General features: G+C 42.5%; 1 protein-coding gene across 1 annotated transcript in view; it reads right to left on the reverse strand.

Annotated features, from left to right (window-relative positions):
- Nucleotides 1-15,595, reverse strand: part of slc9a8 (solute carrier family 9 member 8) — a 91,270-nt gene extending 75,675 nt beyond the window's left edge. The window contains exon 1 of the mRNA XM_059980518.1: nucleotides 15,373-15,595. Coding sequence (XP_059836501.1) covers nucleotides 15,373-15,587 — 215 coding nt within the window. The 5' untranslated portion in view covers nucleotides 15,588-15,595. The remainder of the gene's footprint in view (nucleotides 1-15,372) is intronic.
- Between the last annotated feature and the right edge of the window lie 1,115 nt (nucleotides 15,596-16,710).

The raw sequence follows: 16,710 nt of genomic DNA on the forward strand, positions 1-16,710 counted from the left end.
TTCATAAAAACTGTTACCCCAAAGTTTCAAACTTACTTTTGAAATACACAAACACGCTCATAAACAAGTATACTACTCTCGTCTCCTGAATGAGTATACGCACACCCTTTTGGGCATCCCGAATGGTCGGTAACCACCTTTTGCAACTGGTAGAAACACAAAGTGCTGGCAGAACTCAGCAGGCCAGACAGCATCTATGGGAGGAGGTAGTGACGACGTTTCGGGCCGAAAACCTTCATCAGGAGTGAAGTAACATGGGATGGTCGAGGGGTGGGGATAAGAAATGGGGGAGGGATGAAGTAGAGAGCTAGGAAGTGATAGGCTGAAGGGAAATGGGCTGGGGGAAGGTGGAGAATTATGGGAAATAAAAGAGAAAGAAAGGTAGGACTGGGGGGAGATTATAGTGAGGAGGTAGCCTCCTACCTGCCAGCATGAACATTCAACTCACAGACCTCCATTGATACCCCTGCCCCCCGTTACCCCCATCCCTATCTATTATTTAAGTCTGGTTCTCTTTCTCTCTCTTTTATCCCCCCCATTATAATCTCCATTTCCCTCCAGCCTATCACTTCCTAGCTCTCTACTTTATCCCTCCCCCCACTTCTCATCCCCCCCTCGACCATCCCATGTTTCTTCACTCCTGATGAAGGGTTTCAGCCTGAAACGTCATCACCACCTCCTCCCATAGATGCTGTCTGGCCTGCTGAGTTCTGCCAGCATTTTGTGTTTTTATTTATTTCCAGCATCTGCAGATTCACTCGTGCGCCCTTGCAACTGGTAGCCTGTTTCACTGTCTGAAGGCTATCAAACTATACTGTTTCATAGCTCATTCTTTACACAAACACACACCAGTTCAACTCTCTACCATGTTCATTGATACTTTGTGATCCAGTGCTTGTTCAGATTTAGGTTTAATATCACTGCCATATATGAAGAAATTTGCTGTTTTACAGCATCAGTACATTGCAACACATAACAATAAAACTATAGATTAAAAGTATAAATTAAAAGGAAAATTAAATAAAATATGCAGTGCGAAATGAGAGGGAAGAAAATACGGAGGTCGTGTTCATGGGTTCATTGTCTATTCAGAAATCTGATGGCAGAGAAGAAGAAGCTGTTACATTGAATGTGTGTCTTCAAGCCCGTGTACCTCCTCCTTGATGGTAGCAATAAGAAAAGGGCATATCTTGGGTGATGGTGCTCCTTAATGATGGATGCCACCTTTCCATCCCTAATCCAATATGTCTATCCATGGCCTCCTCCACTGTCGAGATGAGGCCACACAGGTGTTACAGGAACAACACCTTATATTCTGTTTGGGTTCTCTCCAACCTGATGGCATGAACATCGATTTCTCTAATTTCTGATAATGCCACCACCCCCTATCCTTCACCATTTCCCATCCCCTCTCTCACCTTATCTCCTTGTCTGCCCATTGATTCCCTCTGATGCTCCTCCCCCTTTTTCTTTCTTCCACGGCCTTCTGTCTCTTTTACCAATCAACTTCCCAGCTCTTTACTTCATCTCTCCTCCTTCAGGTTTCACCTATCACCTTGTGCTCCTCTCTCCCCTCCCCACACCTTTTAAATCTACTCTTCATCTTTTTTTCCCCACCAGAACTGCGGAAGGTCTTGGCCTGAAACATTGAAAAAACTCCTTTCCATAGATGCTGCCTGGACTGCCAAATTCCTCCAGCATTTTGTGCGTCTTGCTTTGCCATTTTTGGCCTAAAAATAGCCTTCCATAGGTCATACCTGGACTTCTCGTACAGTTCTGAATCGCCAGTCTTGACTTTCACAAATCTAGCCTTTATGATTCTTCTGGTTCATCCACAGCTTTTGGTTCAGTTATGTCAGCTGGTATGTTCTCAAAGGCACACACTCATGCATGCAGGTCTTGATGAAGTCAGTGGCAACTGTGGTGTATTCATTCAGACTCAATGATGAATCCCTGAATATTGTCCAGTCCACTGATGCAAAGCAGTCCTGTAAGCTCTTCTCCACCTCCCTTGGCTTCCACCACCAGAGCTGCAGTCTTTAGTCTCTGCCTATAAACTGGATTAGAAGTACAGCCAGGTGATTGAACTTTCCAAAGTGCAGGCAAGGGATGGCACAGTAAGAAGGAATATGGTGCATTGTCCTTCATCAACCATGGGATTGAGTCAAGAGCCGAGAGGTAATGTTACAGCTATATAGGACCCTGGTCAGACCCCACTTGGAGTACTGTGCTCAGTTCTGGTAGCCTCACTGCAGGAAGGATGTGGAAACAACAGAAAGGGTGCAGAGGAGATTTACAAGGATGTTGCCTGGATTGGGGAGCATGCCTTATGAGAATAGGTTGTGTGAACTCGGCCTTTTCTCCTTGGAGCGATGGAAGATGAGAGGTGACCTGATAGAGGTGTACAAGATAATGAGAGGCATTGATAGTGTGGATAGTCAGAGGCTTTTCTCCAGGGCTGAAATGGCTCACACGAGAGGGCATAGTTTTAAGGTGTTTGGCACTAGGTACAGAGTATATTTCAGGGGCAAGTTTTTTTTTATGCAGAGAGTGGTGAGTGCGTGGAATGGGCTGCCAGTGGCAGTGGTGGAGGCAGAAACGATAGGGTCTTTTAAGAGACTCTTGGATAGGTGCATGGGGCTTAGAAAAATAGAGGGCTGTGGGTAAGCCTATGTAGTTCTAAGGTAGGGACACGATCGGCACAGCTTTGTAGGCCGAAGGGCCTGTATTGTGTTGTAGGTTTTCTAAATGAAATCCACTGTGTTTTAATGTTGTAAAACAATAAAACATGAAAACATCCGGGGGGGGGGGGGGGGGCGAGGTTGGAATACTTTGTATAGGCACTGTACTCAGGTAAATTTATACATTTACAATGTTAGCACATCCCAACTAGCTCAACCATTTTAAATTATTCAATACCAATGTCTGCTCCAAATGCTCCAGAGTACAAACAACAGACAACCAAAATTTACCCCTTTGGTTACAGTGTTGAAAGATGGTGCCGTGAATATACAAATACCTAGAAGGCTGAGTGACAAAACATGTCTGTCCTGAACTGTTCATTAAGTGGCATTGTGCCTTTAACAATCAGCTAATGACAGGAACATCATCTATTGTCTTTAATCCATATAATTCCAATGGGTCAGAATCAGAATGATTGGCTTCACTAGACAAAAAGTATCAGCAAGAAGTTTCACAGGTATAAGTTTTATTTCCTGAGGGCTCATTCACATTTTAGTTAATCCATAATTAGCTATCCATAATTTCAAGACCTCAGAATGATCTCCAACTATACTGATGGGTAAAACACACTAGGCCAAGCTGAAACAAATGTTCATTGGGCCAAAAATTGTACCCAAGATAAACTTATTTTCTTCTTTTCAAAATGAAGCAGTCTACTTTTTAAGCAACACATACAAAATGCTGGAGAAGCTCAGCAGGCCAGGCCGCATCTATGGAAAAGAGTACAGTCGACGCTTCAGGCTGAAACCTGTGTCCTGTCGAAGGGGTTTGGCTCGAAATGTTGACTGTACTCTTTTCCGTAGATACGGCCTAGCCTGCTGAGTTCCTCCAACATTTTGTGTCTTGCTTGGATTTCCAGCGACTGCAGATTTTCTCTTGTTTCTGTCCACTTTTCAAATTGCTGGAAACTTAAGACACTTGGTGCTACAACAGTGAAATCACTTGTTTTCGTACCTGAAAAAGCACTAGTAATCATAATGGGAATTTAATGATTTCAAAATTTATCTAATCCTGATAGATATTGAATGATAAGGTTAAGGATGTCAGGCCAATTCAGTGCATACACATTTTAGCGAAGAACCTGGAGAAAAACACTGACTAGACTGCCTTCAAAAAAATTTACAAAAATTATTCACACAAACCCATTTAAAAATACTTTAGATGTATTACTTTACATAATGCAGAAGATTCACTGCTCATTGGTGTACAATGTATGTTAGTCAAAATGGCTTCTTTGTTTTGTTAGAGTAGGAATGCTTCTCTGTATGATAAGTGCTTTCTCTCGCAGTTGTTTAGCTTTAGACTTGCTGATAGCGGGATTGTATTCATTTATTGACCAATGGGGAATGTTATTTTGTCTTGTGGGTCTGGGAGCGGGGGTTTTGCGGTCTTTTCAGGGGAGTCGGGAAGAAGACACTGGGGAAGGTGGGCGTGCACTGCACTGCTCGATCGACCACCCGGGTGGTCCCAGGTGCGAGGACATGGAGGTCAGAGGAAAGTGACGAGGGGTCGAATGGTTCGATGGTTGAGCTCCAACGATGAGCACTAAACTGACTGAACTTTGATAAGTTGGTGCCTTTTACTTTATTTTCTTTTCCTTCAAATATATTGTATCGCATAGTACTCTTTTAGTTTTAGTAAAATCTTTTAAGTGTATTCCATAACGGTATCTGGTGTGAGTTTGATATTGTGTGTGTACGCGCGGCATAAACTTGATTCCCACAGCACCTGTGTGTACGGGAGGTGGGGTTGGTGAGTGGCTGGATCTCCTTTTTCCCCGAGACATATACCAGCCTGTTGGGTAGGTGTTACATTGGTAAAGAACCATCAGGAATGTAAGTTTTGCATTGTTATTTTTCCCATGTATACTTTTTCTTATGAACAATTGAAATATAAAAAGCTCTCAGCTTACACAAACTTTTTACATAAATTGTTGCCAGAGTAGCTGAATGTACAAGGCTTTGCAACCAAATGCAAAAGAAAATGACGTGAAAAGCCAAAATTTGCATGGTTTGAGCGCATAGTCATTTTCTTAGGGAACCATAATATCAGCACAATGCATCAACAGAGTATACTCAAAGATGGTAAAATGGGAACTTTTTTTATATAATGTGTCAAAGTTTAAAAGTAAATTTATTATCAAAGTACCGATGTTACCATAGATTATCTTGATACTTATTTTCTTTTAGGAATTTACAGGGAGAAACACAATAGAATTTACAATTAAACTATACCTAAATATACAAAACCTGCCAAACATTCCCCACTCTGGCTCATCTTTTACATCTTCTCTTCTTACCTGCCTATCACCTCCCCCGATACACCTCCTTCTTCCCTTTCTCCCACAGCTGACTCTCCTCTCCTATCATATTCCTTCTTCAGCCCTTTACCTTTTCCACCCATCACCTCCCAGCTTTTCACTTCAACCCCCACCCACCTACCACCCTTCAGCTTGGACTCTCTCCTCCTTCATCCCAGTCCTGAAGGGTCTCATCCCAAAATGTCAACTCTTTATTCCTGTCCACAGATGCCTGCCTGACCTGCTGAATTCCTCCACCAAAAATACAAGTTTCAAAGAATCCTTGACAGTGAATCTGTAGGTCATAGAATTATGAAAATGACTGTCAATAAAGCTGCCAGCTCTGATGGTTTTCAGCTCCACGGACAACAGTAACAGCTGAAGAAATTGTTTATATAGATAGAACTTAACAATATGTTTTTGTTCTAAACTGGAAAACTGAGCCTTTTGGCTTACAAGATGACAGGAGATGGAGGAAAAGAACATTCCTGTCCATTGTATATTAATGACGGAGCAGTTATTATCTATCAGACACAAAATGAATGAGTTTAAACGTAAGTAAGATTGAATCTAGCACAGAATCCATATGGATTCATTAAATACAGGGATGTGCCTTATTAATCAAAGTAGCTTATAGAATTTTTTCCAGTATAATGAATGGGGAATTAATTATAGATGTGGAATGAATTTCACATACATAGTTGTGAAATTATCAATCAGTAATGTTATAAGATCCCACACAAGTGCGCAGAGGGGGAGCTTCAGAGGATGATGGTGTCCAACTGCAACTCCTTTGCTTGCATCTTCGGAAAAAGCTCTATTTCCATCTTTGATATCTCTTTTTTCCCCCTTTCAGGGTTCTTTTGAAGACCCTGTCCTGGATTTACATGCTGACTTTGCGGAAATGGGACCTGCTTTCGGCTGCTTTTCAATATGCCAAGGATGCGGCCTGGAAGACTCCTACCCCTTCACGGTGCTGGATTTTCGTGGCTCTGGAGGTGGGCGGATTCTAGGCTGGTGCCACCGCCTGATGTGTCGTTGGAGACGGAAGATAGTGAGCAGCGCGCTGGCTGTGTGCCCAGAAACCCAAGTTCTTTGGGCACAGAACTTGGAGAAAGCGACACAACAGACTTTTAAGACCATAAATCAACCAGTTGCTTTGTTATGTCTCCCCACTTGCTGTGAGACAGGGACACTTCTTTTGCCTAATTAGGGAGAGAGTGAGAGGGAGAATTACCGGGTGAACGAGTAGTCTTTGGGGTATTGCAAGCATTGTTCCCTCTAATTTTTAGTAATCAGTGTGTGCAAAAATCTTATGTTGTGCAAAGTTTTTTCCTGTGAGAAAAGTATGTGCACACTGAATGCACACATGGCACAGTTTATGTAGGTTTACAAAATATTTGACATAAAACTGCACAGAACAACAAAATAACATACATATTCTCTTAACTAGTTAACAGAAACATTTAGCTAAAAGATTATTTTCAATAAGTATAATTATTAATTACTACATTATTTTAGGTAACTAACCTTTTGCGCACACATTAGTTTCCTTTGTGCGCTGGTTGAAAAACGTGTGCGTGCGCACAGCTTAGAGGGAACATAGACTGCAGGTCTGTCTCTATTGATGCTTTGCTGCAGGCTTGATTGCTCAGTGGAGGGTGCTGATGCTTTTTTTTGTTTGTGGGGGTCGTTGCCTTGCTGCTGCTTGTGTGTGGGGAGGGGGGGGGGGTCTTTGGAATTCTAACATTCAACTCTCATTCATTCTTTGGGGCAGTCCTCTGTTTTCAAGAATGTTTGCAAAGAAGAAGAATTTCAGGATGTATATTATACACATTTCTCTGACATTAAATGTACCTGTTGAAATCTACTGAATAAAATTTATATATTTTGTTTTCAACTGGTAAGACAGTGCAAGGGGGAGAATGACTGAAATTTAACATACAAATTCAGTATCGAAAGGCTGGGAAAGAACAACTGAGACATAATGCTCTGATTATATTGGGCTCTGTTAAGGCTGTATCTGAACAGCATGCGTAGCTGTGACATTCCTACAATACTGGAAATAGAGTGAAGGTTACCCTGGGCAATTCCAGTGAAAGGAGTTTTGTCCTGTGAAGAGACACTACACTGCTGAGGATTGTTCACAGAGGTGAAGGCAACCCCACCTTCCTATTGTGCCAAATTGGAGAGTTTCACCCACTAAAAAAAGCAGTAGGCCATAGTTATTTGCTTCCACTACTTCCTGTACTTTCTCAAGGCTTGAACCAAATCTTCAAGAACTTGATTGTGCAGATAAGGAAAAGATGTTCTCCATGGATGGAGCAACAGAAGTCTCAAGAGGTTGTTTATTCAGCAACGAGATCAGAAGATATTTCTACACCCAGAATGCATTGGAGTTTTGGAGCTTTCTGCCCAAGAGGACAGCATAGGCTCAGTTATTAATTACATTCACGATACAACAGATGAATTTATCTTTAGACATTAAAAGCAATTGAATTAAATCGACTTTATATCTTGCATCCTTCACATACATGAGTAAAAATCTTTACATTACGTCTCCGTCTAAATGTGCAATGTGCAATTTATAGTATTTATAATAAATAATATATACAACAGGACAATCAATATAACATAGAAATACAGTTTTGTCAGCATGAATTAAGCAGTCTGATGGCCTGGTGGATGAAGCCTGTTGGTCCTGGCTTTTATGTTGTGGCACCATTTCTCGGATGGTAGCAGCTAGAACAGTTTGTGGTTGGGGTGACTCAGGTCCCCAGTGATCCTTCGTGCCCTTTTTAGGCAACTGTCTTTGTAAATATCCTGACTAGTGGGAAGTTCACAACTACAGATGCGCTGGGCTGTCCACACCACTCTCTGCTGAGCCCTGTGATTAAGGGAAGTACCGTTCCCATACCAGGCAGTGATGCAGCCAGTCAAAATGCTCTCAATTGTGCCCCTATAGAAAGTCCTTAGGATTTGGAGGCCCATACCAAACCTCTTCAACCGTCTGAGATGAAAGAGGTGCTGTGGTGCCTTTTTCACCACACAACCGGTACGTACAGACCACTTGAGATCCTTGGTTATGTTTATGCCGAGGAACTTAAAGCTGTTCACCCTCTCAACCCCAGATCCATTGACGTCCACTGGGATTGGTTTGTCTCCATTCCTCCTGTAGTCCACAATCAGCTCCTTTGTTTTTGCGACATTGAGGGAGAGGTTGTTTTCCTGACACCACTGTGTCAGGGTGATGACTTCTTCTATGTAGGCTGCCTCATTATTATTTGAGATTAGGCCAATCAGTGTAGTGTCGTCAGCAAATTTAATTAGCAGATTGGAGCTGTGGTTGGCAACTCTGTCATGGGTGTACAGAGAGTAAAGAAGGAGGCTTGAGGGGCACAGCCCATAGGGGCACCTTTGTTGACAGTCAGAGGGGCAGAGGTGAGTGATCCCACTTTTACCACCTGCTGGCAATCTGACAGGAAGTCCAGGATCCAGCTGCACAAGGCATGAAACATCAGTTTAATGCCACAAAATGCTGTCAAGGTTAAAATCAGGCTATTCGTATTAAATGACAGAGGTGCAAGGAGCTGTATGACCTACTCCTGCTTCCTATGCTGTCATCACAAGCTGCTTCACAGTTAATGCTTTAAGTGGAACCTATAATTCAGTAAAGGAGGCAAGGGAAATACTGAGAAACATGAAGGGATTTGCAACATCCAGGGCCTTGGAAGATGAGTATCACGTCCATTCAGTGGAACAGCAATTTAATTTCAGGTGAAGAGAGGTGATAATTAGAAAAGTGTACATAATTTGAAAGGCAATTAGAGTGAAGGGAATCAAAAAGAGAAAAGAGCACAAGCATTAAGGGTTTGAAAACAAGTTTGCTTAGAATAGAGCCATATGGATCAGACGATGGAAGGATTTGAGTTATTGCAACTTAGGACAAAAACATTTGATTGGACATTTGAATAGTAAAATGAAGAAAGCCCATCTGGACTGTGGTAGAGTAGTTAAATCTAGAATGACAAAGAGAGTTTAAACAGCAGATGAGACTATTCAGAAAGAGAGTCAGCATTACAGACACAAAAAAGTCTCCAGATGATGGGAATCGAAAGCAATTTACAGAGAATGTTGAACTCAACAGGTCAGGCATCTATGGAAATGAATGAACAGTCAACCCGTCTTCAGGCCTGACAAGGGAGGAGGATGATGCCAGAATAAAAAGGTGGAGGTGGGGGAGGGGTAGGAGGCTAGCTGGAAAATGATAGGTAAAGCCAGTTCAGTGGGAGACCATGAACTGACATGTTGGAACGTGAATGACAATTAAAATGTCTGGCCACTTTTGGCAGATGCAACGGATACACTCGAAAAAGCAGTTCCTCAATTTACAACTGATCTCACCAATGCAGAGGAGGCCACACCCCGAACGTTGTACACAACAGATGACCCATGCAGATTCGCAGGTGAAGTGTTGCCTCTCCTGGAAGAACTGCTTGGGGCCCTGTTTAGTGATGGAGGAAGAGGAGGTGTACGGGCAGATGTGGTACTTAGATGAATAAGTGCTGGGAGGGAGATTAGTGCAGAGGGAAGAATGGACCAATGGGCAAGGGGATCGCGGAGAGACCAATACTTGCAGAAAGCTGGGGGGGGGGGGAGGAAGAGGCATATCTATGTTTAGTGGTAGGATCTCTTTGGAGATGGTGGAAGTTGCAGAGGATGTGTTGGATGTGGAGGCTGATGAGGTCACAGGCAAGGACAAGAGGAAATTACAGAGGTGGAATTAGTAAACTAGAAATCCCACCTTGTGAATACCTGCAGAAAAAATGAATCTCAGGGTGAAATAAGGTGGCATGTATATACTTGGATAATAAATTTACTTTGAACTTTGATCTTGGTGATTATGTAGATGCATGAACTGAAGTTCAAATTGGAGTCAAATGCCAATGTTAAGGCAAGTGCCAGAAGTATGAAGCTTATGGTATGTAAGTAGATGCTGCATGTAGAGAGACTGTGAGGAAGGATAGGCAGCTGATAGGGCAAAATTACAGTCAGTGAGAAGGGCTGAATTGTGTCCATTTTAATGCAAGATGTATCAGGAACAAGGGTGATGAACTTAAGAGCATGGGTCAGTACATGGTGTGGCCATTATGGAGACCTGACTATCACAAGGGCAGCAAAGGCTGATGAACGTTCCAGGGTTTAGATGTTTCGAAAGGGACAGGGAGGAAAGTAAAAGAGGTGGGGAGCGCTAATCAGGGACAGTTCACAGCCACAGAAAGGGAGGATATTGTGGAGGGATTGTCTATTGAGTCAGAGTAGGTGGAAGACAGAAACAAAAATGGAGCAATCATTCTACTGGGAGCATACTACAGACTCCCTAGAGACACTGAGGAACACATGGGTAGACACATTCCGGAAATGTGCAAAAAACACGTGTTGTCATGGGTGACTTCAACTTCCTCAATACTGACTGGCACCTCCTTAGAGCAAAAGTTTTACTTAGGACAAAATTTGTTCAGTGCATCCAGGAAGGATTCCTAACACAATAGGTGGACAGACTGAATAGAGGAGTGGCCATACTGGAGCTGGTGCTGGGCAATGATCCAGAGCAGCTGTCAGACCTCTCAGTTGGTGAGCATTTCAGACAGTGACCACACCTCCCTACCCTTTACCACACCTTGAACAGGTGTTATGGCAAAGCCTTTAATTGGGAGGGGAAGTTACGATATTATTAGGCAGGAATTTGGAAGCATAAATTAGGAATGGATGTACTCAGAGAAACACACATTGGAAACGTGGATGTTGCTTAGGGAGCACTTGCATGGAGTTATGGATAGGTTTGTACCATTGAGGCAGGAAAAGGATGATAGAGTGAAGGAACGATGGCTGACAAGTACTGTGAAATATCTAGCCAATGAGAATAAAGAAGTTTATTCAAAGGTTTAGGAAGAAAGGATCCCATGGGGCTAAAGAGAGTTACTAGTTAGCCAGGAAGGAGCTGAAGAATGGACTTAGGAAAGCTGGAAGGAGAATGAGGAGGCTTTGGAGAGCAGGATTAAGGAAAAGCCCGAGACTTCCTACACATATGTGAAGAACAGGAGGATGTCTAGAGTGAAGATGGGACCTATTAGGGATAGAAGAGGAAACATGTGACTGGGAGTCCAAAGAGACAGGGGAAGTGCTGAATGAATAGTTTGCTTTAATAATCTCAAGTGAGTGGGATCTGGGTGTTTGCGAGGACCATGTAAAATAGGCTGATATGCAAGAACATGTCAACATTAAGAAAGAAGATGTGCTGGAACTTTTGAAAAACTTTAGGACAGATAGATCCCAGGAGCCAGATGGAATATATCACAGGTTACTATGGGAAGCAAAGCAAAAGAAAGCTGTGCCTTTGGAGATGATCTTTGCATCCACACTGACCACAGGAGTACCAGATTATTGGAGGGTAGGAAGTGATATCCAAACTCCCTTTGTTTAAGAAAGGTAGGGATAATCCTGGGAATTGACAATAAACTGGACTGATCAAAGAACACTGAGGCTGTCTACAAGAAGGGTCAGAGCTGTCTCTACTTCCTGAGGAGACTGAGGTCCTTTAACATCTGCCAGACGATGTTGAGGATGTTCTACAAGGCTGTGGTGGCCAGTGCTATCAGGTTTGCTGTTGTGTGCTGGGGCAGCAGGCTGAAGGTAGCAGACACCAACAGAATCAACAAACTCATTCATAAGGCCAGTGATGTTGTGGGGGTGGAACTGCACTCTCTGACGGTGGTGTCTGAAAAGAGGATGCTGTCCAAGTTGCATGCCAATGTCTCCCATCCACTCAATAATGTACTGGTTAGGCACAGGAGTACATTCAGCCAGAGACTCATTCCACCGAGATGCAACACTGAGCGTTATAGGAAGTCATTCCTGCCTGTGGCCATCAAACTTTACAACTCCTCCCTCGGAGCGTCAGACACCCTGAGCCAATAGGCTGGTCCTGGACTTATTTCCACCTGGCATGATTAACTTATTATTATTTATGGTTTTATATTGTTATTTTATACACTATTCTTGTTTGGTGCAACTAACGAAACCAAATTTCCCTCGGGATCGATAAAGTATGTCTGTCTGTCTGAATTATAAGCTAGTGAATTTTACTTCAGTGGTGGGTAAATTATTGGAGAAGATTCTTTGAGACAGGACCTATGAGCATTTATAGAAGTACAGTCTGACTACAGACAGTCAGTATGGCTTTGTCAGGGCTGGACATAACTCACAAGCCTGATTAAATTCTTTGAAGATGTGACAAAGCATAATGAAGAAGGCAGAGCAGTGGATATGGATCTTAGTAAGGTGCTTGACAAAGTTTCCCATGGTAAGCTCATTCAGAAAATCAGGAGGCAGAGGATACAAGAAAACATGGCTGTCTAGATTCAGAATCGGCTTGCCCATAGAAGGCAGAGACTGGTTGTAGACTGGGACATTGGCAGGATGCAGAACTGGGCTGGGAAGTGGCAGATGGAGCTCAACTCGGAAGAGTGACTCACTTTGGAAGGTTGAAATTTAAAGCAGAATACAAGGCTTGATTCTCGCCAGTGTGGAGGAACACGATGATCTTGGGGTCCACATCCATAGGTCCCTTAAAATTGCTGCACAAGTCGATAGGGTGATTAAGGAGGCATATGGTGTGTTGGCCGTCATTTATCAGGGGATTGAGTCCAAATGCCGCGAGGTCACATGGCCGCTCTATAAAACACTAGTCAAACTACGCTTAGAATATTGTGTTCAGTTCTGGTCACCTCATTATAGGAGGGATGTAGAAGCATTAGAGAGGTTGCAGAAGTGATTTATTAGGATGCTGCCTGGATTAGCGAGCATGTCTTATAAGGATAGGTTGAGCAAGCTAAGATTCTCTCTCTGGATAAGAGGCATTAAGAAATTACATTAGGGGCATTAATAAAGATAGGTACATGGATAATAGAAAAAAGGGCTAAATACGAGAGAAGGGTTATATTGATCTGAGAGTAGGCAAAAAGATCAGCAGAATATTATAAACCAAAGGGCTTGTATTGCACTGTAGTGTTCTATGTTTCATGAATCTGATAAAGGTTACATTTAGAAGTTACCATTTTATTAAATGTTGTAGTAGGCCTAGAGTTTTGAGTGGTCCACTGTTGCTCATAATTAGCATATTCAGTTGTCAATTCAGAACAATAAGGCATCAAGAGCAGTGAGCATCTTTACAAAGAAAAAGTTTAGACACAAATTACATCCTCATATATCCAATCTATAGCAAGGGAAGGGTGTGCCAGAGGAGATCAGGTTTATAACATTTGCAGTGCTGGCAGAAGGATCTCGCTGGTGAGTGTGTGGGTTTTTTTTAAACAGGGAAGGTCATTGAAATTGTCCTTGGTCTTCATCAACTCTTTCTTCCCAGCTGTCAAAATAGATCAGTGTGGATTCCTACCACCACAGGACTCAATGGCTCAATGGACAGGATCTTTCTCACACAACGATCAAAGGAGACTAACAAGGAGCAGAACCAACTTCTAAACCATTTTTTCCATTTCACAAAAGCATTCTGGTCCATCAACAGAAGGGATTCTGATGTATACTGCTGAAATTTGGTTGCCCTAAGAAATTCATCTCCAACTTACCTAAGCAATGATTTTATCTGATGTGTTCAATGTCATTCAAAAATTAGCCATTGCTGGATATCAGCTATTATCCCTAAAGTTTTCTGATCTTAATTTTAGTAACACTTCACCTTACCTAAAATAAGTCATCCACTGCAGTGGAGCTAAGCTATAGTTCAATTCAAAAATACTTGACTGCAGGAACCAGACCATTGTACTGTATTCACTGTGTGAGTGTGTAAGTGATACTTACATATGTGCACAATCAGAGGCCATCTTCTAAGACATTGCTGACTCATGAGAGTTTTGAAAGAATGGATCTTGGTACATTAACCTGCTGCACTTCATAACACTAACCTCCAGCATCAAAACTTCACATTGAGCAGAGACTACTGACAGCCATTTCTCAATGAAGGTATGCAGCAAAGATCTTACTTCACTCTAATCCAGAATCACCAAGCCATCCAAATAAAGTGTTTGAGATCAAGATCTCAAAGCAGGCACAAAGCTCACAGTCTATTGTGGAGTAGGGATCCCTGCCTAATGCCATACTCATGAGGCATCTACAAAAAAAAACTTCAAAGAATTTGAGACATACCATCAATTTTGTGTCCTCAAATTACACCAAGTACTCTAGCATTTTTAAGCAAACCAAGTGTCCTCCCCTGACCAACATCTCTATCAGCGAGTCCTAATTACAGATAGTTTGCTCAGATAAACATTATCATGCCTGTCACCATATATCCAAAACAGATCCTGTCATCCAAACCCAATCACTGCCTGAAAGCACCAGGAGTGATAGAAGAATCAATTTGAGGACATTGCCAAAGCTTCCTTGAAATTACATAACTTCTCAATCGATTAGTGATATTCATTTCCAAATAAAAAGGCACATTTTGCAGCTTGTTTACCTCGTTGGCTATCCATTGATTTTGATTCATGATGATCTATTGAATAAAATAAAACCTGTGTAAAACTTGATCACATGGCTTAGAAGATTTTGCTGGACTTCCATGTATCCTCAAGAAAAGAACACACAGGGAAAATCCAGCAAAAATAGTGTATCCACTGATTCACCAAACACTTTATTTCCACTTGTCTTGTAAGCCATCTTAAGAACCCAAAGAAGTAAGAGTGGAAGCAAGTAATCTTCAACCTAAGATCATGGAGAGAAATGAGAAGTCAAGAAACAAATATCTAGGTGAAACAAGTAATCAATCTTCACACATAAAAGAAAGCAATCAAAAACTATAACGGAGAGTTGGACCTGAAGAAGATAGGAAGAGTGTGCAAAACGTTGCACTCTAATCCTCAATATGTTTGTGTTAGACAAGAAAATTCCCAGTTAAGTAAATGGTTTTAGATTGAATGTGTATCAGCATGCCCAACAAGCAGTTAGCTTAGTCTACAATTCCGCACTCTTATTCAGTATGAGCCATTACACATCACCTTATTCCCAAAGTTCTTAACATTAAAACAGATCAATCATTTGAGCCTTCAGGTTAACAGAGGAAAGAAACCATGCAAATTGGAGACTGGTTCTGGAATCCGGTTGTGCAAGTAGTCCTTATACTGCACTATTTAGTCAGGAAAACAGACACATTGCATTACAAACTGTAAACAGACAGTTACACTTCAATAGGTTAGGAAGTATTCCTTTGCACTACCCGTCCTCCAAAACGTTTCTGAAGACAGCTGTTCACTCACCTGCCTTGTTCTCCCAGTGATGTGTTACTTCCATCTTCTGCAGCTTCACCGTTATCAGTACCTGCACCGCCGGCCCGGGCCGCCTGTCGTTGATCAGTTTCTTCGAACTCGGATACCCCCTTGGAATCTTCGCAAAGGATGCAGTGAGACATCAGCAACAGGGTGAGCGCCGCAATGCTGGCATATGACCTCCCCACAGAAGTACTAGCCAACATCCTCCCCTCCCCACTTCAATTACTCTGAGGATGAAGGAAACTTCACTCTCCGCTCAAGCCAGGCACTGCTGTCGCACAAACTCCTCACTTCCGGCTTCGTAGCTGTTTACCCGCACGGCATTCTGGGGGGATATAGATACAAGAGGGAAATCTTGAGCAACACATGCGAAGTGCGGGAGGAATTAGCAGATCAGGCAACGTCCATGGAGAGGGAAAGCTGTCGCCATTTTGGGCCGAGACCCTTCATCAGGACTCAGGACTGGCGGACAGAGCCCGTCCATTGTTGAGGTAGACTACAAGTCCCAATGCACACCGGGACACGTAGGTCATGACTTGCGGAATGACGTGTCTGTGTTGGAGGGGGTGCAAAGCTCTGTCCTTCAGCTCCCAGAATGACACCACTGTGGGTAGTCAGTGATGACACATTTGAATTTGATGGAATAGTGTCAAAGGTATTCTTTACATTTGGCTATGGTTGTGTAAACTATGCCAATGTTCACAACTAGCATTTCTCATCGAGGGGTTCAGCGGTGGAGAGGGTGAACAGCTTCAAGTTCCTGGGTGTCAACATCACTGACAAACTATCCTGGGTGTATATTCATGCAATTACGAAAAAGACACGCCAATGGCTATATTTCAAAGATTGAAAGTATATTTAGTATCAAAATATGTATGCAGTATACAAGCTTGAGTTTCCTCTTCCCCACAGACAGCCACCAGACAAAGAAAACCATGGAACTCATTCAAAGAAAGACATCAACCCCTTATCATGCAAATGGCAACAAAAAAAAGAGAAAAACACAGAATATAAAGCATAAAATTGAACGAGTCCAGGCATATTCAATTCAGCTCAGTGTTCACAATCTGCAGGCTGACTGATTCAAAGTTGCCCAAAATAGCTATGACAAAAAGGAGAGACCAGAAACATGACATAAGATGAACTACAGAGTCCAAACCACAAACTGTGCCAATTAAACCTTGCCCAAGACCCAGGACTCCAGCACCATCCAGGGAGAGTGAGGCCATTTGAACACAAGAACCTTCTATTGGAAGCAGCAGGTGAGAGGGAGAGTCGTGGAAATAATAAGAGCACCAGAATGACTTTGAGTTTCATTTTAAGAGT

The sequence above is a fragment of the Hypanus sabinus genome, chromosome 9 (assembly GCF_030144855.1).
Source record: "Hypanus sabinus isolate sHypSab1 chromosome 9, sHypSab1.hap1, whole genome shotgun sequence".
In the NCBI taxonomy this organism is placed as follows: domain Eukaryota; kingdom Metazoa; phylum Chordata; class Chondrichthyes; order Myliobatiformes; family Dasyatidae; genus Hypanus; species Hypanus sabinus.